We start from the raw sequence: 22,593 nt of genomic DNA, 5'->3' as shown, positions 1-22,593 counted from the left end.
CTAATAGCCTGGCGGAAGTGGCAACTCGGAGGTAAAAGAAAAACCAACTGTATTTTACACTGAAAAAAGTTAGCTAAATGATGTGTTCATTCCTCCGTCCCACATCGTTCTCATGAAGTGATTTATTTTGGTAAACTCGTCTTTAATTAGCATGACGTGTTTTAAAGTCGTATAGAGTGAAAATTAAAAACAAACAATATTATGCTAGTGGGTTGGGCTTACATCAGTTTAATATCGGAGCAGCATAAAAAGATAGCACTTGTTGTATTACGACCTTGATTGTTGGAAAATTCAGGCCAAACACTAAAAATCAATATTGTCCGTTTTGGAGCTGTTGCCATTGGTTTTTAGGCTTAGAAAATGGTTGGTTGTTTGAGGGGGACTAGACCTTTGCTTATAGTCACTTAGTCGGATTATGCACTTATGCCAATCTCATGTGGAAAAAGTCTCAACACTATCTTGCAATTGGGCTAGGTAATGCCAGACTTGAGGTCATGTCCAAATGGACCTAGTATAGCTCCGATACCATTTTAAAAATCTAGCCCAAACACTACAAACCAATATTTATCAATATTTTCCGCTTTGGGCCAAAAGCTCACACAGCTTTGTTATTCTTGGGCCGCCGCAATTGGTTCTTAGATCCAGAAAACGCATTGATTATGTAAAAGGTAGTAAACCTTTACTTATATACTACTCGGTTGGATTAAATTAATCTGATGTACGATAAAGTCTTAACATTGATCGCTTGCATATAAACAAGTGAGGGTGACTTTTAGGTTCCTTTGGGAAGGAGTGTTTGAAGTATAAGCAATTGTATTTCTATAAGCATGGACACGGTAGGACGGTCTCTGAAAAGCTGTGTGGCTAATGTGCATGAAAATGGCTGAAAGAAAGGAAAGCCGGTTTGAATATGCCATGGTCGATTGTAAGCATTTGCCAACCAACTTTTTGACAACCTTCTCCAGGACCTGATTAGAGTCATCAAGACAGATTAATGTGTGGCCTTTTTTTCCTCCTCCTTAGTCAAGATTTGTAATTGCGTTTAGACTTCATTGTCAAGGAAAGACGTATTAGTATATTTTGTATTCTAAACTCGGTGAAAATCTTTTCAATTCCTTTTCCATCAATGCAAGGTATTACATTCAACGGGGCTACCACCACGACCCAAAACCTAGCAGCTTTATGGAATGTCAAGAGTATACGACACGTAAACTAATTCATCTCGCATTACATGCAATACAGCCAACCAAGTTTGACAATTGGTTCCATGCAATTGAAGATGAAGCAGTTAGAGGAGGAAGTGTCAACATTTGAGGGAAAAAAATAAAGTGGCATAATGAATATAATCTTCTATGCTCACCCAAAGCAGCAAAGCATGGAGTCAGCGTATGCCATAAAATATTTCTTGAATTAGTATTGTATGGAGAGTCAAAGGTGCTATGGTGGAAGGCCCTGGACACCTGATTATGATCACTTGTATAATAAAAACCTTTACTTGTGTAGGGCAGGATGAGGTTGTTTGACAAATTCCATCCTCACTAGGTGCCTCTGGTCTTCCGTTTGCCTTAACCCAATTTTCATTGTCTAACAAGTCCTCAGAAAATAAAACAGGGAATGAAAGAGAAACCTTGAGCATCAGACTTGGTCGAAATTGCTTCTTCAGGGTGTCTCTGCTTTAGGACATGGTTTAGTATGCATGAGAGGAACAGAGTAGCCTTGCGGCGATACAGAGGAGCTCCAATAAGATTGCTTCTGTGACATTGTGAATGACAAAACGATCTGTAATACAGGAAGACTAAGGTAAGGGTTTTCTCAATAGAGGTTTTCTTGCCTCCTTTAAGACTGTACACCCTTGTCTCTGCTATAGTCTCCTGTTTCATAGCACGAGAAAGAAACAGAGTAGCCATACAAGATTACAGAGGAGATCCAACATGATTGCATCTGAAATATACTGAAACAGACGGGATATGTCATATACTGAAGAAAAAAACCAAGTTTTCTCAAGAATAGTTTTATTACTTTCTTCCTGGTTGCTGCTAATCACTGGTCTCTGCTTTAGTCCCTGTTTTGTAGCACAGAAGGAAACAGAGTAGCCATAGTAATACAGAGGAGCTCCAATATCATTGCCTCTTCAATGTACTGAAAACAATACGATACCGGATAAGTTTAAAGTAATGGTTTTCTCAAGAGTGGCTTTCCTGGTTTTCCTTTCTTTCTTACTCTTCATTTCCTTCACCAATTCCCAGTTGGCACCACTGTACCACCAATGTTCAAAATTGCAGGGTAATCACACACCCAGTAGTACATACAATTCAAACCTTAAAAACCTCCTCTCTTCTCTGATCTCCAATACTGATATAGACTATGGTTTTTATAACTTCTCACTCGGCCAAGGATCTGACAAAGTATATGCAGTTGGACTTTGTAGAGGGGATATTAATCCAACAAGTTGCCGCAGTTGCATTAGAATGTCTACTGACCAACTCACAGAGCTCTGCCCCAGTCAGAATGAAGCAACTATTGTTTATGACAATTGCACATTACGGTATTCAAACCGCTCAATATTTCGCGATACCTTTAGTAGTGAACCTTATTTTTCAGAGTATAACTCAAGCAAAGTCCCTGATGTGGAGCAATTCAGTGAAGCAGTTCGGAGTTTGCTGTTTAGCATACGAGATAAAGCTCCATTGGGTAGTTCTCTTCGCAAGTTTGCAACTGGAAAAGCTGATTTTGGGAACTCCAGAACAATATATGCACTCACACAATGCACTCCTGATCTAGCGTACTATGATTGCTATAACTGCTTAGAGAGTGCGGTCACTTATTACCCCAATTTTATAGGGAACACGGCAGGAAGAATATATTTCCCATCATGTTATGCTAGGTATGACATGATCCAGTTCTATGAAACAGCATCTGATACACCACCAGCACCAGCCACACATCTATCCCCTCCACCTTCGAGCGGTTCCACAACAAAAGGTACCACAACTTTCTTATTACTTGATTGTAGTAAGCCCCAGACTTCACAAAACCCAGCTGAGGCAATAAATGGTCAATGATGTCAGTGCATGAAAGAACCAAAAATATGATGTTAAGGGACTAATATCAAGGTGACAAAGGAGTATATTTTTCTTGCAGGGATGATCCTTAGAATTATTCTCCCTACCGTAGGCTTCGGAATGATCTCCTGCACTTTCTGCTGCTGCCTAGTAAGCCATAAAAGAAACAAGAAAAACAAAACAGCAAACAAAGAAATTGCAACTGAGGAATCTCTACAGTTTGAATTGGGTACAATTGAAGCTGCAACAAACAAATTCTCAGATGACGACAAGATTGGAGTTGGAGGGTTTGGCAATGTGTACAAGGTGAGAATCTCTAGTAATAAGTAGATGTTATCCCCGTAATGCAATATATTCAAAAACTAACAACTGGTGAAATTAAATTCTCAGGGTACTCTTCCTAATGGACAAAAAATAGCTGTGAAGAGGCTATCAAGAAGTTCTGGGCAAGGGGTACAAGAATTTAAGAACGAGGTTGAATTGGTAGCAAAGCTTCAACATCGAAATCTTGTAAGGCTTTTGGGATTCTGCCTGGAAAGAGATGAGAAGATACTCATATACGAATTTGTGCCCAATAAAAGCTTGGACTGCCTTCTATTTGGTATGGATTCTGGCTTTGAATTCTTCTTCAAATGGATGAATCATGTTTGAACATGCAACATACGCAAAAAAAATTACAATAACCAATAGGCAAGTTACCTATGCATCTATTTATATGCTTTGACATTGAAATCCATTGTGATTGTAGATCCTGAAAAACAAGGAAAGTTGGATTGGTCAAGACGTTACAAGATTATAGAAGGAACTGCGCGAGGACTACTATATCTCCATCAAGATTCACCATTAAAAATCATACATCGTGATCTTAAAACCAGCAATATTTTGTTAGATGAGGCCATGGAGCCTAAAATTGCAGACTTTGGCATGGCAAGGATGATAGGGTTCGAACAAAATCAAGAACGTACAAACAGAATCGTAGGCACATAGTAAGCTCTAGATGTAATTGGTCATGTTCTGGTATCTCTCAGTATCTAGTATACTAATATTGTTTTATTTCAGTGGTTACATGCCTCCAGAGTATGCAATTCGCGGAAAGTTCTCAGTGAAGTCTGATGTGTATAGCTTTGGTGTAGTAGTACTAGAAATTATAAGCGGGAAAAAGAACAGTAGCTTCTACCAATCAGACTTCGGCAATAATCTTCTAAGTTTTGTAAGTGCATATACACACTAATTTATTATCTCATCGACAAATTTTAACTGCACAAGTATTCTTGAACTAAATATAGTAATTGTCACAGGCATGGAGACACTGGAGGGACGGGACATCGATAGAATTGATGGATTCCACTCTAGGAGACTCTTATTCAGAAAGTGAAATCATAAGATGTATTCAAATTGCCTTACTGTGTGTTCAAGAAGATCCAGCAGCCAGACCAACAATGGGAAAAGTAGTTTCTATGCTCATCAGTTCCTCTGTTCGGCTACCATTGCCACAACAACCAGCATTTTATGTCGGCAGTAGGACAGGATCAAATCTGCAAATGTTAGAGGTGGTGTTAGATAATCAATCTACAGCCAAATCAACTCCATCTGTAAACGAAGCGTCTGTTACAGAGGTCCTTCTTCGATAGAATTACTAAAAGACAATGATTTTACATTTAGAAAGCGAAAAATCATGCACTTTGTAGACAATCTAGTCCAATTATGTCATGCAAGCATACCTTGGAAGGAAATTCATGTCAACCGTCATTTCCTTTAAATGGTAGAGGAGTCACTTGCTGCAGAATTTGCAGTACGCGGAAGCTCACGAACTTAGTCTCTCCGATCTTCCTGGAACGCGAGTACTGCCATTCAAAAGCCCTAGCTTGATCGGAAATTGAGAAATTGTGGCGATAATGAAAGTTTGGGCAAACTGGACGACCCACAAAGTCCACACAGAACCGACAACGGGCTGGTCCATGAAGTAGAGTAATGGGCCGTGAAAGTCCAGTATGGAGAATGTGTGTGTAAAACTTTTTTTAAAAGTTATACAAAAATTAATGTATGAAAATACTTCACTTGATCCTCCACTGGATAATCTTAAATCTTGGACCCATAATCTTATATAACTATCCATAACGTTAAAAAAATATTATAGATAAGTTACTTAAATTGTAGTGAATGAATAACTTAATCTACAAAAAAATGTAGAGTAGAACATACCAAAAAAAAAATAGAAAAGAAAATGATACTAAAGACATGTATTTATAATACTTGAAAATGATATTACAGTAATTTAACATAAGTATAATAATAAATAACATATAATAAATACACATCATAAAAATTCAAACTAAAATAATTACAAACATACAAAAAAATTCACATCATAAAAATTCTAATTCAAACTGAAAAGACTACAAACATGCAAAAAAACTCACATCATAAAAATTCAAACTAAAATAATTACAAAAATATAAAAAAATCACATCATGAAATTTATAATTGATATAGTTAGAAACATATAACAAAATATTAGTACAAAATATTAAAATAAAAATTCTATCATTATTTTTTAATAATATTGTTTTTAAATAATATTATTTTTTGAACTAAATAAATTAAAAGTTATAAAAATATAAAAGAGATAGGGTTGTTAGGATGAGGGTGTATAGAAAAAAAAATAAGAGGGGTATATAAAGAAAAAAAATGAATGCATTTAGATGAATCATTTTTGATTGGCCTCTTTTATATTTGACTTCCATCACCAATGGAACCTTTTTTTCTTACTATAAGGCAGGCATCACGTAATCTTTGACTGTGATCAACATGGCCGGACAAACACTTGCCATTTTTGTCTGGTTCCTTTTGCTCATTTTCACTCTGTTTTTTTGTTCTAATTCGGACATGTGTAATACAGTCAGACAAGTTGGATCAATTCAAACCTTGCAGTCCACAAACTGCTAGTAAGAAAGTCTTAGAAAAGATTCTACGCCAGAGAATCGTATCTACAGCAAGAGACAGAGTAGTTTAAGAAATTGAAAAGGACATAGTTTTTTCCTCCTCTTTATTATGTGATGGAGTCCTTCCAGAAAGAAACAATAGTATAACTTCTGGGTTTAGCTATGTTCAACTGTAACAGTTCGTCCATCTACACTAATTTTGTCTTCTCAAGTTCAGGAAAAGCATTGATTACTGGTTTGGAAGTTTTAACTTATGTACTTTACATTTTGCTCGATTGATGTGGAACAAGAGACTTACTTCCATCGTCACTCGATAGCTCGTCCAACTACATCAACTATGACCATAAATGACACAAGACAGTTTCCAATGCCAAAGCCGAATTAATCATCACCGGTTCAATGGGCTTTACAGATTTGGTTTGTCTTGTTTTTCTTATCTTGATAAAAATCAGTCTCACCAGAGCACGGACTTACTGTGACAATGCACGAGTCATCGCAAACACCAGCACCTACGGCAGAAATCTCAACCTTATGCTCTCCTTTCTAGCTTCCAATGCATCGACAAATCCCGGCTTCTACTCTACTCAAACAATTGGTGAAGACTCCGACAGAGTGTAGTCTCTTGCACTCTGCTTAGCAGACTCCACACCAGACTCATGTTACAGATGTGTTGAAAACTCTACTCAGTCAATCATGGCAGAGTGTGCTAGTTATACAGGGGGAATTTCCTGGGGACCAGATTATCCTTCATGTATTGTTCGCTTCTCAAACAGATCCATCTTTGGAAAACCAGAGTTATCACCCTTTCGTTCTGCACAGAATACATTAGATATCACATCGGATCAAGATGAATTTGACCAGGTATGGAATGGTTTGATGGACGACATCACTACAAGAGCTTCTATGGGATCTGACACGCTTAAGTACGCGACAGGGGAAAGAAATGTCTCAAACAATGAAACAATATATGCATGGATGCAGTGTACACCAGATATGTCACATAGCGATTGCGCTTATTGTCTGAGAGACACTGTTAGTTATTTCCTTAGTTGCTGCCATGGGAAACAAGGATTTTACATTCTTACTCCGAGCTGTATGTTTAGGTGGGATTTGTATCCCTTTTATAAAGTTGTTGCAGATGGTTCTTCACCACCTGTTCTGTCACCAACTAATTCAACTACTGGAGGTATACGTCTTGAATTATTGCACAGTTAGCATATTCTAATCAAGAACATAATCTTGATTTATTTTTTTGCTAATGCAGGCCGTCGGCGCAACTTATCTCGTATCGTTGTTACTGGCACTGTTGTTTCTACAGCAATCTTCTTCACAATTTTTGGTATTTTATGCATAATTGTCCGCAACAGGAGATTGAAGAACAAGGCAGAAAGACCAAAAGCTTGGAAAGATGGTGAATTTTTTGATAGTGACTCCTTGCAGTTTGAGTTTGAATCCATCAAATTTGTAACCAATAATTTCTCCAATGACAACATGCTCGGACAAGGCGGATTTGGTGCTGTTTACAAGGTAATCCCTTGGTACGAAATTCCAAGTATCAGATTCCTAGAGGATGTTCTATATTGTTCCTGACCAAATTGCTCTGTTTCCATTCTTAATGTGTTATCAGGGCAGGCTTCGGTATGGACAAGATGTGGCAGTGAAGAGACTTTCAGCATATTCAGGACAAGGAGATGTAGAATTTAAGAATGAGGTTATGTTAGCAGCTCGGCTTCAACACAAAAATCTTGTCCAAGTTCTTGGTTTTTGCTTACATGGAAAGGAAAGAATTCTCATCTACGAGTTAATGCCTAACTCGAGCCTCGATCACTTCTTATTTGGTAAAATTTTCTATCTCCTCAATTTGATTATACTCTTAGTCCTACTCTTGCTACGAAAATTTTAAGACTCCTAGTGTTTTTTGTCCCAACAAAATATTGAGATAGACACACATGATCCATGTAAAATTATATGCCCTACATGAATCATATGAATCGTGCGCATCCATCTCACAATTTGGATTGCTGGAATAAAAAATACTATGATCCGTAAGACTCCTACTCTTGCTTATGAGGATGTTCTAATTAAAGCTATTACCAACTTCTCGTGTATATGTAGATTCAGTAAGGCGTTTAGTTTTGAGTTGGGAAATACGTTGCAACATCATAGTGGGCACAGCAAGAGGAATTCTTTACCTTCATCAAGATTCACGACTTCGAGTAATTCACCGAGACCTGAAAGCCAGCAATATCTTGTTAGACGAACGGATGAATCCAAAAATATCAGATTTTGGGTTGGCAAGATTGTTTGACGTTGATCAAACACGAGACAGAACAAGCAGGATTGTTGGTACCTTGTGAGTATAACAATAATCTTACTAGTTACTCCAAGATTTAGCATATATGGCATTGAAACAACTTAAATCTAATGAATACTTTGTTTCAGTGGCTATATGGCTCCAGAGTATGCGAGGAATGGACATGTTTCAGTTAAATCAGACATTTTTAGCTATGGTGTGCTAGTTTTGGAAATTATCAGCGGCCAAACGAACACTTGTTTCAGCATTGGAAATGAGGCAGAGCACTTACTAACCTATGTAAGTCTCATCTACAATTCTGTTACTTCTTATGGTAATGATCATACAGATCATTTTCGTTGGTTACAGCATATTCAGACAGTACATACATGAATTTTTCGCAGGCATGGAATTGTTGGAACAACGGCACGGCTTTGGATCTAATTGATCCCCTTATTAGTAATGGCCCGAGAGATGAAATCATGAGGTGCATCCATATCGCATTACTATGTGTTCAAGAAACTGTAGCTAACAGACCAACTATGGCATCAGTTTCTCTGATGCTCAGTGAACGCGCAGTCTCTCTCACTGTGCCTTCGAAACCAGCCTATTATATGGACACTACTGTGCGGCCTGTGTTAACACCATCACAAAGGAATAAACATAGCAACTCGGGACAATCCACAGGCGGATCCCCCCACTCCACGGAAATGGAGGCTTCAATAGAATCAATAGAACCTCGTTGACTGCTTTACAATGGAGGGAGACTCATTACAAGTTAACAGAATTCAACATTGTTTCTGCAAGACAATTCAATGTACACAGTAACATACACTCATACACACATAAATATATGTATATATGTATGAATCCTTGAATAATTCTCTCCATTTTATGAGATCATTTTTGTACAAAAATGGTGAAGTCACTGTTAGGAAATATCAATGGACTTCCTTGTCCAAACTTGACTATCATTGTAAGATACAATCCACTTATAACATGTCCATTATATTTTTATTTTAGCAATGTGAGACTTTTCTCAACAAATCTCCCTCTCACTTGGGGAGGGGGTGTTTCAAACCCACCACGTGAAACCATGAGTCACACAAGTACAATCCACATTTAAGCTAAACAACATCGCTCTGCGGCTGCTATACTATTATTAGGAAACACCAATGGACTCTCTTGACTATCATTATAAGATATTGTACATCTCCTAATTATTCTTTTCTGCAGGCATGGGACTGGTGGAATGATAGAACAACTTTTGAATCTAAATGATCCACTTGTCAGTGATGCTTCAAGGAGTGAAATAATGAGAAGTATCCATATAGGATCACCATGAATCCAAGAAACTGTGGCTAATAGACCAACCATGACTTCAGTTCTTCAAATGCTTACTTGTACTACTGTCTCTCTCTCGCAGAACCCTCAAGAGCTGCCTATTATGCGGACACCACTGTGGTGCCAGAGATATCACCATCACGAAGATATATTGTTAGAATAGCAAGTCAGTCTAATATTGAAGCTCCACTGTTTACTGTAAATGAGGCTTAATTACTGAGCTCCATCCTCAATGATGTTTCAAAAAAGATATATGGCAAAGTAATTATTCTAAAAGCAGTCTTTGTACAGGTTTTTCAGGCCATATTGTCTTAAGATTCCGTATGGGTTTTGCAGTTCATTTATTTTCAAGACTATTTCAATAATACCATATTGTCTGAACATGGGTTTTTTCAAGACTATTTACAAGGACATTACTTTGCGCTATCATCTCTGGCATTCTTTGTTCTTAATGACAATAAGCAAATCAAAAGAGAAACAATGTTATGAAAGAAGATAAAATAAAAAAATGCAGTATATTGCAAGATCAAAAAAAAAAACGTTGCAATCCGATGACTGTGTACCTTGTAATCCAGTGACAGCCTTTTGGCACTACTCGTAGAATCAATAAGTCTTTGCTGACCAAAAAGACAACATATCAGACATTTCCTCCAGTAGGATGGAGTTGCTTTTGAGGCCTTCGAGATCATCTACTCGTCTTCTCTAGTGTGACAGCTAAACAGTGTTGTGGATCAGTACGAGTGGCAGCTATTCAATTTCAAGAACTTGGGTGTCTAGCAAATCCTTATTGGACTGCAAGCTCATCAAACATCATCCACGGCAAGAAACTTAATTTAGATATGTTTTCATCCCCGTTCCTTCACTTGATAATTTCCAAAGCATGCCCCCTTGTTTCTCCATCTTACCGATGTATGTCACACCAGAAAGGTAAAGAATTGGGGCTATGGAAATTTTTTTCTTTCTAATTTATAGATGTTATCCCTTGAAGAATGAGCTGCACTAGCCCTAGCGTGGATGCAATGATTCGGTAACTGATACTTCATTAACTGAAGATGGCATTGAATTTCTTGCAGATTGATCAGACACCTCCCTCCTTAGGTCTGTGCTGCTACCAAGGAAATATGAAGGTCTCCGGGGTGACGGTATGGTGATTTGTAAACTGCTAAGCGTGAGAACTACTAATGCCATTGTTGGTCTGTCAGCTGGATCGTCCTGAACACATGATAAGGCAATACATATGCATCTAGTGACTTCAGGTTTCGAATAGGAATTTCCCAATGTTGGATCCAAAATTTCTAAGGGTGTCCCCTCGCTCCAGTGTCTCCAAGCCTACCACGACAGTTAAAAAATTGTAATAAGCATCTTTCAGTTCCACTCAACATTCACATCACCGATAAATCACATGTTCACAAAAACTTATCCACACTTACATAACTCATGAGGCTTTCACCACTGTGCAATTCATAGAAACTACTGTTTTTCTTGCCACTAATGATTTCCAGAATCAAGACCCCAAAACTGAACACATCCGACTTCACAGAGAACCGCCCACGAAGTGCATACTCCGGAGACATATACCCTCTACATGACAGAACCATCAGGAAAATAATCAAATTAGAAATGATCAAGAAATCCTCCCTTGAAGTTTTTTTTTTCATTCTATGTATTGTATTCTACTATCTAAAATTGGATAAAATGCTAAATTCTGCATTAGATAATGGATTGATAGGTTCCTCTACCTTCAGTTTCAATGCATTTTGACAATATCCAGTTTAAATCAGAATATCCTAATACTAGAGTAATTGGTTATGCAGGGATTCAAAGCTTACAATGTCCCCGCAATCCTTCTTGTAATTTCGTGAGTTTTATCCGCACCAAAAATCCTTGCCAATCCAAAATCAGATATTTTTGCATTCATATCTTTGTCTAACAATATATTGCTTGTTTTGAGATCACGATGTATAATTCGTAGCCGAGAATCCTCATGAAGATAAAGAATTCCTCTTCCAATTCCAAGTATGATTTTGAAACGTCTCGACCAATACAACTGCCCTTGTTCTTCAGGATCTGTATGTTATTCATGACATTAGTTAATATCACTTAATAAGAAAAAAGGGACCACGGATTCCTTGTCAGTTGTCACATACCAAATAGAATGTTGTCAAGACTTTTGTTGGGCAAATATTCGTATATCAGTATCTTTTCTTCTCCTTGCACGCAGAATCCCAACATCCTTACAAGATTTCTGTGTTGAAGCTTGGCAATCAATACAACTTCATTCTTAAATTCTTCTGCACCTTGCCCTGAGCTTCTAGATAGCCTCTTCACAGCTATTTCTAGTCCATTATATAGCTTACCCTGTGAATATACCATAATCAACAGTGCAATATTTATTCAGTTCTAAAATCCGAACATCAAGACTGAAAATTTTCAGACTAACAGGTGTCATTTCTTTTAATTGAGCCGGAAAAATTGATACGCTACCTTGTAAACATCCCCGAATCCACCTCTTCCTATCTTGTTATCAGCAGAAAAGTTGTTTGTAGCAGCTTCAATTATGCTGAAATCAAATTGCAAAGACTGTATGTCTGTGATCATTTCTGCAACTAGATGGCCAATGAATTGTTAATGATGATCACCAGAAGATTGAATTGATCAAACATTAAGGTACAGAACAGATTCCAATATAAGAAAAAGCCCTTTTTTACCGTTTTCTTCTTCTGCAGCACTTTTTTTTTCCTTCGCTTTTCGTCTTCTTAGGAAATGTATTCCGAAGACCAATAACAGCAAAGAAACAACAGCTGGAGTAGTAATGGCAATAATCAATTGTGATGAGACCTTCCTTTTCCCTGATAGAAGTAATAACATGCACAACGTCAGAAAACAACCAGATTTCTCATTTCCTTTCCTTAAGCAACAAAATATTGAAAGAAGCTAATTTGACTTTCTTAGATTCACCTTGATCTGTTTTACCCCGGCTTGTTTGCTTCCTTCTTTCTATAGATTATCTGTGAGATTGTGTGTGTGGACCGTGGTAATTGTATGGACGGGTGTGCAGACTAACTGCTCGATAAAAGGCGTCTTAGAACTAATAGATCATGAAGAGCCTAAAAAGCTTTTACCTTTAGAATTTGTTGCTGGAGGTGAACGCTCTCGATCTGTGGTGTTGATCCCGTAAAATGGGTACATTTCAAACCTAAGAAAACAAGTCGGAACAAATACTGTTCCACCCTGTACGCCAGAACAGCACTGTGGAAGGGAACCAATCGCGCTTTGAAGACATACGCTACAACCAGCCTCAGATAAATCCGGTGTGCACTGCACCAGCGTGTAGAGCGTCTGATTACTTGTAAACTCTTTCTCTTCCGTAGCGAACTTTTTACCCGAATAATCACTCGCAGCTCTACTCGCTAACTCATTAAGCGTTGCAGCCAACAACTGATTGAACCGGCCTGGCTCTGTAACATTCATTCGATCAGGTATACCGGTCCCAGGTACTATTTCCACTCTAGAAAAGAAGGAACGGTTCGAGTAACGCAGCAAGCACATATCGTACCAAATGTAGGCCTCTTTCTCTAAAGGGCATCGGTGAACTATGTCTTCGGCAGCGGCAGCGACACATTCCTGGCAAGTACTTGTGTTGACATCTCCGCGACAGAGAAAGAGGCCATACACCACATCAGGAGGGGATTGACCAGTAGTTGTGTTGTAGAATCCATTGATGTTAGTGGCGTTGGAGATCAGAGAAGCGAGGAGAGAATTGAGATTGGTTTGGTAAGTGCTATTGGATTGGTAAGTGGGATTGGACGTGAAATTTGGTGATCTTCCGCTTCCGCTTCCGCTTCCGCTTCCGCAGTAGTGGTTATAGAAAGTGGGTGCTGCTTCGCTGGTGAGGGTAAGAAGGAAGCCAAGCAGACAGAGAAGTTCAAAGTTCATTGACACACTTGATGAATCTCTTTCTGTTCTCTGTTTCATCGAAATGGTTTTCGGCACTCACACTTGCGGCTCAAAAGTCAGCAAAGGCTGATCAACCAACTTCGTTTTTCAATTTTCGAGATTAAAAAAAAAAGAATATAAAGTCAACCATAATCACTTTGATTGGGACAGACTGCCAGAGAGTAGAGAGGATTTGGTTGCATACTTATACGTGTGTGTGTACCTAGTCAAAAGGCTTTGATTAATGGTTAGATGACCATTTGCATCAGTGTTAGTGCAAGAGGAGTAGCGGTCGGCCTTCGGCTGGGTCTGGGTTGGGCTTGACACGAAAATAGCAGTCCAGGCCTGGCCATGGTCCAGATGAGTCGTGCCTTGGGCCAGACTTTGGATAAATGGACCAAGCTTGGGCCTTGAGCCGGGCTGACCATTGAAGAATGGTGGAGTTAGAAAGCCAGTGACAGTTCAGTGATGCGTATTGAGACAGCTAAACTTGTGGCTAGGCCAGAGGAGTGATTTGATCTTTAGATACTAGAGAGGGAGTTCATTTGTGTGAGAGAATAAAGGGAGAAGGGGACTCTACCAGAAAATTGGAGCTGGAAACACTCCTTCCTCTACCTCTTTTTTATCTACGTGATTCTCTACTTGTTCCACATCCAGATCGCTCACAAATTACTGTTGGGCAACGAACCTGTTCGCGTCAAGATGTACAAGTAAATCTGTATGTTGTTCTTCACACCCTTCTTCTTGGGTTATTCCTTCACAGTCGCGCCTAGATGTACAGTTTTCCGATGCTGAGGCTTATGTCTATCACCCCTCAAAATCAATATATGTTGGGCAACGAATCTGTTCGGGCCGTTGGTCGAGCTTCGCCTGAATTTAGCCCATGGGGTAGGGCTGTGGACCCGGCCCAGCCCAAATAATGAGGCCCAAGCCCGCCCATAAGTCCTTTTGGGCTGCCCAGGCCCGCAGATCATTTGGTGACCCTTAAAGAGGAAACACAAACACTTTAAAATTTAGGTTATAACAATTGAAAAGTAAAATATTAGGAGAAAATAAAATTTTAATCAAGAACGACACCATGAAAGATCCTTTAGACATCCGATACGGCCTAAACTCGAGCTATCAAACCCGCACGCACAAAATTTTCTCACCAGATAACAAAATAAATTGGGCCAAAACACTGTGTATGGCCATTAGGGGTGTACATCGGACTGGGTCACTGATTATCAGATCGGGTCTGGTCCGACTCGATATTTTCTAGGGTGAGAGTCACCAACAGGGTTATCGGGTTTCGGGTGACCCGATACGATTAATTGGGCCCAGCCCATGACCACAAAACCTAGTATATGCTTAAGCTCCTCCTCCATTCCTCAGTTTCATATTTCAGTTATGGCATCCCACAGCCTCTAATCTTCTACTTCGCTATTCACTTGTCGCTTTCAAATATCGCCGTTGGGACTCGAACGCCGAATCCCCTCAATCTCGAAGATTCTACTTCAATTTTTGAGACCGAAGCGATGACAAAGAAGATGATTATGATAAATATTCTAGAAGCAGGGAAAATAAGCGAGGGTGGTGGTCGGATGAGAAAGAAGAAGATATAGAAGGGCTTGGGATTCATGAGGAAGCACTTGATAGTGTTTAGATTTCAAGATAATTCTTCATTGTTGGCGCCGTCGGGTTACAATAGTAGTGACCTAGATCTGTAAATGACTAAATGGGTGTAATTGTAAAAGTAAATTATTATTAGGATTTAGCAATATGTAAAATATGTTACAATTCAACTAATATAAAAGCAATTGCAATAAACAAGAACAAGGAAGAAATAAGAAGAGAGAATGATTTTCTTCTCTTTTTTGTGTTTTTTCTTCATTCTACTACACTTCTATTTAACTATAAACATTACCTAAATCTCAAGTAATCAACCACCATGTTAAATTATGGTTTAATATGTTTTTAGATCTACAATATTTTTGATGAAAATATGTAATATAGGTAAAATGAGGCTATCCACAATAATGCTATGCTTTTAAGACTCCCCTTGGATGACCTTTATACAAAGAATGTCTCGTTAAAACCTTACTAAGGAAAACTCAGTGGGATAAAAACCTTTGTGAAGAAAAAGGAGTACAACATTCTTGTATAGCAACATTGAGAAATCAGTGAGAAGATTGCATCATTAAAACCTCGTCAAGAACAACCCTATGGGAAAAAAAAACATTGGTCGAAGAAAAAAGAGTACAATCCATACCACTGTCTTGACGTCTTTACTCCCCCTGATTCAAGAAGATCTTTGAGTTGTCGCATACCAATGTTATAGACCAACTTCTTGAATGTTGTAGGTGGCAAAGCTTTTGCAAAAAAGATCTACCAGATTCTCACAAGAGTGCATCTGTCGAACATCTATATCACCACTCTTCTAGAATTCATGTGTATAGAAAATTTTTGGAGAGATGTGCTTAGTCCTGTCACCTTTTATATATTCCCTCGAAGTTGTGTTATACATGCAGCATTATATTCACACAAGACTATTGGAACACTCTTAACTAAATGTAGTCCACACTTTTCTTGAATACTAGTGGTGAACCCGTGCATTGCGCGTGCTATATTTATCTCTCCATATCATATGCATATAGGTGAAGCTACTTTGATATTTATCTTTAACTGCATTCCTATATCTTCATACCTACATGTATAAACTTTGAAGTAGTTGTTGATTAGAAGTTTCATTTCATTTGTTTGTACATAAATTGATCCAATGTGTCAAATTGAACTTCCAATGTTTATCGCATTTGAAGTGGTGGAAAATAAACTACAATTAATTTTATTTAGAAATCAATTTATTTACATTGTTTATATAAATTTCGCAAATCATTAATGAAGATCGATTGACAAAGAGTTTAAAATTTATATTTACATAATCAATCAAAACCTCAGACTTTGAAAGTCCATACACCAAGGACCTACATTGAGGGACATCATTAGAAAACAAAAAGTAAAATGAGGTTCATTAATAAAGATTAATAAATTAATGAATTATATTTACATGATCAATCAAAATCTCAGACATTTAAAGACCATATAGCCATCGAGGATCTACATTGAGGAACATCATTAAAAAGCTTAAAGAAAAATGAGATTCATTCATATAGATTAAAGAACACATTTTATAGGTTCTATATTTGTCACGTTGCAGGATAAGATATTGACTGTTAGAGCACATGCAATGGGCATGTTTTATTGGCCCATGGATCCTAGAGATTAGCAATTTGTTGGGCCATGGACTCAATTTGCACTACAACAATATATTTTTCTTGGCTCAAATTTAATGGGCCAAGCATGGGAGAATGGTGTTTGGATTGCTCCCATGCTAGCTTGCTTTTAGAGCAAACCTGGCCCACATGCATTGAATGCTTCAAGAAATGGGCACAAGTGAAGCCATTAGACCTAAACCATTGTAGAGAAAACATTTCCATTCCTTGCCACATCACATATACACATGTCCCAAGGTGTTTTGTTGTCCCAAACAATGCGAAACCATTGCATGTGCTCTTAAGAGACACCATGCTCAAAAAACTGACTCAAAAGAAGCCCAAATTGATATATTATGGGTGAAATCTGTGTAGGATGATATACAACATTCCCTTCTACTATCCGCATGCTAATCACATTGTATTTAATCAACTACACTGGTTATCAAATTCAAATGAATGAATACTATTACTAAAGATGGAATTACAGTTTTATCATCGAATAAGAGAGCAGTTTAAATGGCATATAATGCTACATAAATGCACATGATATTTTCAACAGGGAAGGTAAGCCTAATTATTTATTCAAAGCATATCATTCACCAAAAGAAATGCCAAAACAGCGTCAAATTTAGAAAGGAAGCATATCATTCACCATGGGTCCAGACAAACTTGGGTTGGCTTTTATCTATATCGTCTTTCTGTATAGTCAATTTCCAATGCGCAGCTAGCAAAGCAGTAATGCCATTTAGCTTGTGTTCTAGAGGAAAATCAGCTAGTGCAAAATTATTTTTGGATAAACTTCATTTGGGAATTCGAGACAAGAAAAAGGGAAATGCTTAGGGAGAAAAATGACATGATCAGATACATACTTGCAATTGATGAACACAACTTTGAGCAATCATGTACTGTGCGGCTTTTCTTTCCTTCCAGTATTCTTTTTTGCAATAGTGGTATTTAACATCCATCATGTAATTTTGGTCTTCCATCACATTTTAACACCCCATGCCGAACCTTTAGATTCACAAAGTTCAGTCATAACCTGCGAAATGGCATAAAATAAATTTCAAACATTACCACAAGGAACAATGGAATGCCATGAAAATCTTTTCTGTTGTTGGACAATATTAGTGCTATGAAACCTTGAGGTAGTGTCACTTAGGTTTTGTCTGGTTTACGCAGAATTTCAGTGCTAATTATACCCAAGAATACAAGATTGAACTGCTCCATTTTTCCAAAGCTCCATTTATTATGCACTTTGGTAAAGCCAGATACATTGAAACAAAAGGTAATTGTCGCAACCGGGGTCACGACGCAGTCCGACGTTTGAAAGGATGAAAAATGTTTAGAGTCGCCACCAATTGATTTATGGTGCAATTGGACACCGTAAAAACACCTGCGAACCAGAGAAAAGGGTACAGGGATCGATTGAGTGTGGGGAAGGTGTTAGGCACCCCACAACTCCCGTTTGAAAACGGTTACCCGGATTAATCTAATGGCTATCTTATGGAAACTTGCTCTTTGCAAGATATAATTATTTTGAGAAAAAGGTTGGTATGAAAAATACTATCAACTCATGATAGCTTTGGAAAAAGGGTTTGAAATAACACTTATCAACTTATGATAGTGTTTGAAAAAAGGTTTGGAATATTACTATCAACTTATGATAGTTTTTATTTGGGAATACACTGCCAACTTTTGGTAGATTTAATTTTAAACATCAATTTATGGTATAAATGATAAAATGCCCTACCAACTTTTGGTAAGTTTGATTTTAAATACCAACTTATGGTATAAATGATTATATGTACTACCAACTTTTGATAGGTTTAATTTTCAATACCAACTTATGGTATAAATGATCTTATGGAAACTTGCTCTTTACAAGGTGTAATTGTTAAAGTTTGAATTATTACTTTCAACACACTTATCAACTTATGATAGTGTTTGAAAAAAAGCTTGGAATATTACTATCAATTTATGATGGTTTTTATTTGGAAATAGGTTTGAAATAACACTATCAACTTATGATAGTTTTGGGAAAAGATTTGTAAGAATACTATCAACTTATGATAGCATTAAAAAAAAATTGTAATTTTACTAAAAACTTATGATAGTTTTTATTTGGAGACACACTACCAACTTTTGATAGATTTAGTTTTAAACACCAACTTATGGTGTTAATGATAAAATACCCTACCAACTTTTGGTAGGTTTAATTTTGAACACCAACTTATGATGTAAATGATAAAATGCCCTACCAACTTTTGGTAGGTTTAATTTTGAACACCAACTTATGGTATAAATGATTTTTTGGAAAAAATGTCATTTGCCAATTTAATCCATTATTGCCAACTTATGGCAAATTCATAAATGAAATCAAATATGGTCCATAATCCAGATAAATGAAATCAACTTATGATTTCCTTAATTGAAATGACAACATATCAAAGAATCAAGATTTGCACAAAACAGATTTTCAAACCACACACTGCGCACAGATTTTTCAACTCTGATTTCACCTATCAAATGAGGTCGAAATGCAACGAAATTTTATATACAATGTCACAACACCTCAATAAACACTATATCAAAATTTCAGAGCAAAATTCAAAGTTTAAAGCAGTCTGCTAATCTCGGACAGATTAGGGTCTTGAAAATCCTGCAGTTTGAAGTCCTTGATTGTAGAGGCTCGCATTGGAGAAGATTGTTGTAGCAAAAAAAATAACAGGAAAGCTTGATGATTGATGAACTTGATAGCAAGAAGTTTCTCCCCTTTTCTTTCTCTCTTTTTCTTTTTCTTCCCCCCCTAGCTCTCTATTTTTGCTCTCTTCCCTTAGCTCTCTCCCCTAGCTCTCTATCTTGCTCTCCTCCTTTAGCTCTCTCCCTTAGCTCTCTATTTATAGGAAATTAGGAGCTACCCATCCATTGAATGACCAACCATGGCAACCTAAGTGGAGTCACCACCATTGAATAACCAATTTGCACTAAGTAAGTGGATTCACCACCATTGAATGTAAATGGAGTCACCACCATTGAATTTGCACTAAAATGATGGATTCACCACCATTGAATGTAAATGGAGTCACCACCATTGAATTTAAGTGGAGTTGCACATCAATTTGCACTAAAATGATGGTGATGCATGGAATGATGTCAAGAGAGATATACATATATGTGTATTTATGTATAGGTGGAAATAGTAATGGGTTTGACAAATCATGTGGTGGGCTTTCAAATGATAATCAAGACATTGGTCAAGATGGTAGTGGACACAAGCAAATTAGCTCTTCATGAAATGGGCCAACAAATGTTGAACATAGGTTGGTATGAATTGGGCTAAGATATGAGTATTTGTGGGCTTAAGAATCCAAGAAAGAGAATATTTATGGGCTTATAGGTACAACAAATGTGTTTTTTTGCATTTTTGTGTTTTTTCTCATTTTTGTATTTTTTTGTATTTTAGCCGGACGAAAATCGGGTACTACAGCTGCCCCCCTTTGTATGTCTTTTATGAAATAAAAGGCAAACAAAGGTATAGTCAACCGAGTTTCGTACGAGAATTGAAATGCACGGGATCACTATGGCCATTCCCGGCTTGGCCAAATATTTGTGCAAGAAAATAAAGGGGCACGGGATCACAAGGCCATTCCCGGCTTGGCCAAATATTTGTGCAGGAAAATAAAGGGGCACGGGATCACAAGGCCATTCCCGGCTTGGCCAAATATTGGTGCAGGAAAATAAAGGGGCACGGGATCACAAGGCCATTCCCGGCTTGGCCAAATATTGGTGCAGGAAAATAAAGGGGCACGGGATCACAAGGCCATTCCCGGCTTGGCCAAATATTGGTGCAGGAAAATAAGGGGGCACGGGATCACAAGGCCATTCCCGGCTTGGCCAAATATTGGTGCAGGAAAATAAAGGGGCACGGGATCACAAGGCCATTCCCGGCTTGGCCAAATATTTGTGCAAGAGAATAAAGGGGCACGGGATCACAAGGCCATTCCCGGCTTGGCCAATGTTTTTTTTTTAATCTTTGACTTTTTTTTTTTTTTTTTTTGGTGAAAAGATGCTCGGGATCACTGTAGCCATTCCCGGCTTGGCTGAAAATTTTTTATTTTTGATTTTTTTTTTATTGTGAAAAAGGTGCTCGGGATCATTGTAGCCATTCCCGACTTGGCTGGAAAAGATTTTTTTGATTTTTTGAGAAAAAGGTGCTCGGGATCATTGTAGCCATTCCCGAATTGGCTGGAAAAGATTTTTTTGATTTTTTTGATTTTTTGATTTTTTTTTTTTGAGAAAAAGATGCTTGGGATCATTATAGTCATTCCCGGCTTGCCTGGAAAATTTTTATTTATGCAGCGATGATGCATGCACTGACCTATTTTGCTCAATTATGAATGTCTCATGAATGAATGAATGCATGTTTTCTCAAGACTTTGCCATCCTCCAACAAGCGCACAATTACGAATTGCTAAACCAAATTTGTTTCTCTGTTAGGGTTGACCTTCTGACTCACTGAGCTTTCAATGTATCTTCTCTAATCTGATTAGTGAAGGCCTTTTTCCATTCTGGATTCTAGCTCTTGGGCTATCTCTTTTCCTTCTCCAATGTGCATTCCCATAATCAATTGATTTTCCCTGAAATTTGCATGTTCGTACGCATCTGAGTTCAAAGCTACCCATTTATCTGAATTTCTTTATTCAATTTAATTTTTTTTTTTTGCACGGCTTAGGAATGTGAGCTTCTCTTTCCTGCTAACACCTGCTTCAGCTTCAGGCTTTTCACTCAGATCCTTTCCAGCTTAGGATGCCAAAATCCATCAACTTCCTATCAAAAGTATTGTCCTGATGCACTCATTATATTTCCTGTCAAAACTTTGTCAGTGATAAATTCAAAAGTACAGCCATGCTTGTCAATTATTGAAAGCAAATGATAAATTTTTGGAGTATGAAATGAGAATTGAATTGGGATGTGGAAAAGGAGACAACAAGCAACAAAATTGAAGAAATGAATTTCCTCACAATTTGTTTCTTGGAGTATCAAATGAGAATTGAATTGAGATATGTAAAAGGAGACTACAAACCACAAAATTGAAGAAATGAATTTCCTCACAATTTTTATTGAAAAGGATGGGTGGTAATAAAATATTTTAGAATGAAATATGTACAAGAAATTAGGGAGGTCAAAGGCAAGAAGGACAAACCGAACTTATTCAGGATGAAATATGTGATAATTCAAAGATTGTACCAAAATTGCCCCAATTTTGGTGTGCACCCAATTAACAATAATCAAAACTGACTTGTATGAGGCTATCTCTGAACCTTCCATTTCTGCCAACAAACTTCTTCTTCTATGTAACAGACTAACACCTTAGCAAGGTAAAATATCTGATGGTATCAAGAGCACCCCAAAATCTACCCCAGTTTTGGGTGCATGTCCAATTAACTGATCTCCAACCCTTCAATTACGAAATTAATTTTGCACTCCCACCTATGTCAATGTGAGACAAGTTAACAGCCAACTCAGGCAATACTCATCAATTCAACAGATTCGTGATCCAACCATCTTGCAGCCCAAACTAAAATGCCCATAAGGGTTTTTTTTTTCACTTTAGCGGAATTCTTCTTTTTTTTTTTCCCCCTATTTTTGCCTAGAGCGCCCTTTCAGGTTTTCACTCTAGCGAGATTTTTCTTATTTTGTCCCTAATTTTTGCCTAGAGCGCCCTTGCGGGTTTTCACTCTAGCGGTTTTTTTTATTTTTAT

At 37.7% G+C, this 22,593-nt stretch overlaps 3 protein-coding genes across 7 annotated transcripts; 2 read left to right on the top strand and 1 right to left on the bottom strand.

The window, feature by feature from the left end:
• The first annotated feature begins 1,145 nt into the window (after positions 1–1,145).
• LOC119987808 (putative cysteine-rich receptor-like protein kinase 35) lies at positions 1,146–9,058 on the top strand. Its single transcript, XM_038832720.1, has 13 exons — positions 1,146–2,982; positions 3,142–3,368; positions 3,453–3,663; positions 3,811–4,048; positions 4,122–4,272; positions 4,361–4,692; positions 6,457–6,618; positions 6,670–7,159; positions 7,220–7,531; positions 7,632–7,842; positions 8,120–8,357; positions 8,447–8,597; positions 8,702–9,058. Exons 1-13 carry the CDS (start codon positions 2,175–2,177, stop codon positions 9,041–9,043), a joined length of 3,873 nt encoding a protein of 1,290 aa, XP_038688648.1. The 5' UTR covers positions 1,146–2,174; the 3' UTR covers positions 9,044–9,058.
• Positions 6,252–13,661, bottom strand: LOC119989056 (cysteine-rich receptor-like protein kinase 10). Of its 5 annotated transcripts, XR_005465724.1 has the most exons (9): positions 12,764–13,660; positions 12,350–12,490; positions 12,126–12,247; positions 11,789–11,999; positions 11,471–11,708; positions 11,072–11,222; positions 10,205–10,970; positions 8,197–8,235; positions 6,252–6,815 (listed from the first exon to the last, which is right to left on the bottom strand). XR_005465724.1 is itself a non-coding variant. In XM_038834356.1 (7 exons), the coding sequence occupies exons 1-7, from the start codon at positions 13,614–13,616 to the stop codon at positions 10,647–10,649; spliced, it is 2,034 nt and encodes a 677-aa protein (XP_038690284.1). In that variant the 5' UTR covers positions 13,617–13,661; the 3' UTR covers positions 10,059–10,646. The 5 variants fall into 5 exon arrangements, 2 of the variants coding, with proteins under 2 accessions (XP_038690284.1, XP_038690283.1); XR_005465723.1 differs by lacking the exon at positions 6,252–6,815 and having other exon boundaries at positions 8,105–8,235; XR_005465722.1 differs by lacking the exons at positions 6,252–6,815; positions 8,197–8,235 and adding an exon at positions 9,190–9,756.
• Positions 6,838–7,256, top strand: LOC119989080 (putative cysteine-rich receptor-like protein kinase 30). Its single transcript, XM_038834387.1, has one exon. The coding sequence runs from the start codon at positions 6,881–6,883 to the stop codon at positions 7,217–7,219; it is 339 nt and encodes a 112-aa protein (XP_038690315.1). The 5' UTR covers positions 6,838–6,880; the 3' UTR covers positions 7,220–7,256.
• Positions 13,662–22,593: the final 8,932 nt, after the last annotated feature.

The sequence above is a fragment of the Tripterygium wilfordii genome, chromosome 21 (assembly GCF_013401445.1).
Source record: "Tripterygium wilfordii isolate XIE 37 chromosome 21, ASM1340144v1, whole genome shotgun sequence".
Taxonomy (NCBI): domain Eukaryota; kingdom Viridiplantae; phylum Streptophyta; class Magnoliopsida; order Celastrales; family Celastraceae; genus Tripterygium; species Tripterygium wilfordii.
The sequence above is the reverse complement of the archived record's forward strand: the minus strand, read 5'-3'. Positions and strand labels throughout refer to the sequence as shown.

Excerpts from the sequence above, each read along its gene's own strand:
- LOC119989056 (XM_038834355.1), bottom strand. The coding sequence starts at position 13,616 with ATGAAACAGAGAACAGAAAGAGATTCATCAAGTGTGTCAATGAACTTT. Across the intron at positions 12,248-12,349 it reads TGCTGCAGAAGAAGAAAACG|TTGCAGAAATGATCACAGAC; the intron begins GTAAAAAAGGGC and ends TTGGCCATCTAG. Across the intron at positions 10,971-11,071 it reads GTGAAAGCCTCATGAGTTAT|GCTTGGAGACACTGGAGCGA; the intron begins GTAAGTGTGGAT and ends CTGTCGTGGTAG.
- LOC119989080 (XM_038834387.1), top strand. The coding sequence starts at position 6,881 with ATGGACGACATCACTACAAGAGCTTCTATGGGATCTGACACGCTTAAG.
- LOC119987808 (XM_038832720.1), top strand. The coding sequence starts at position 2,175 with ATGGTTTTCTCAAGAGTGGCTTTCCTGGTTTTCCTTTCTTTCTTACTC. Across the intron at positions 4,049-4,121 it reads AACAGAATCGTAGGCACATA|TGGTTACATGCCTCCAGAGT; the intron begins GTAAGCTCTAGA and ends GTTTTATTTCAG. Across the intron at positions 8,358-8,446 it reads AGCAGGATTGTTGGTACCTT|TGGCTATATGGCTCCAGAGT; the intron begins GTGAGTATAACA and ends ACTTTGTTTCAG.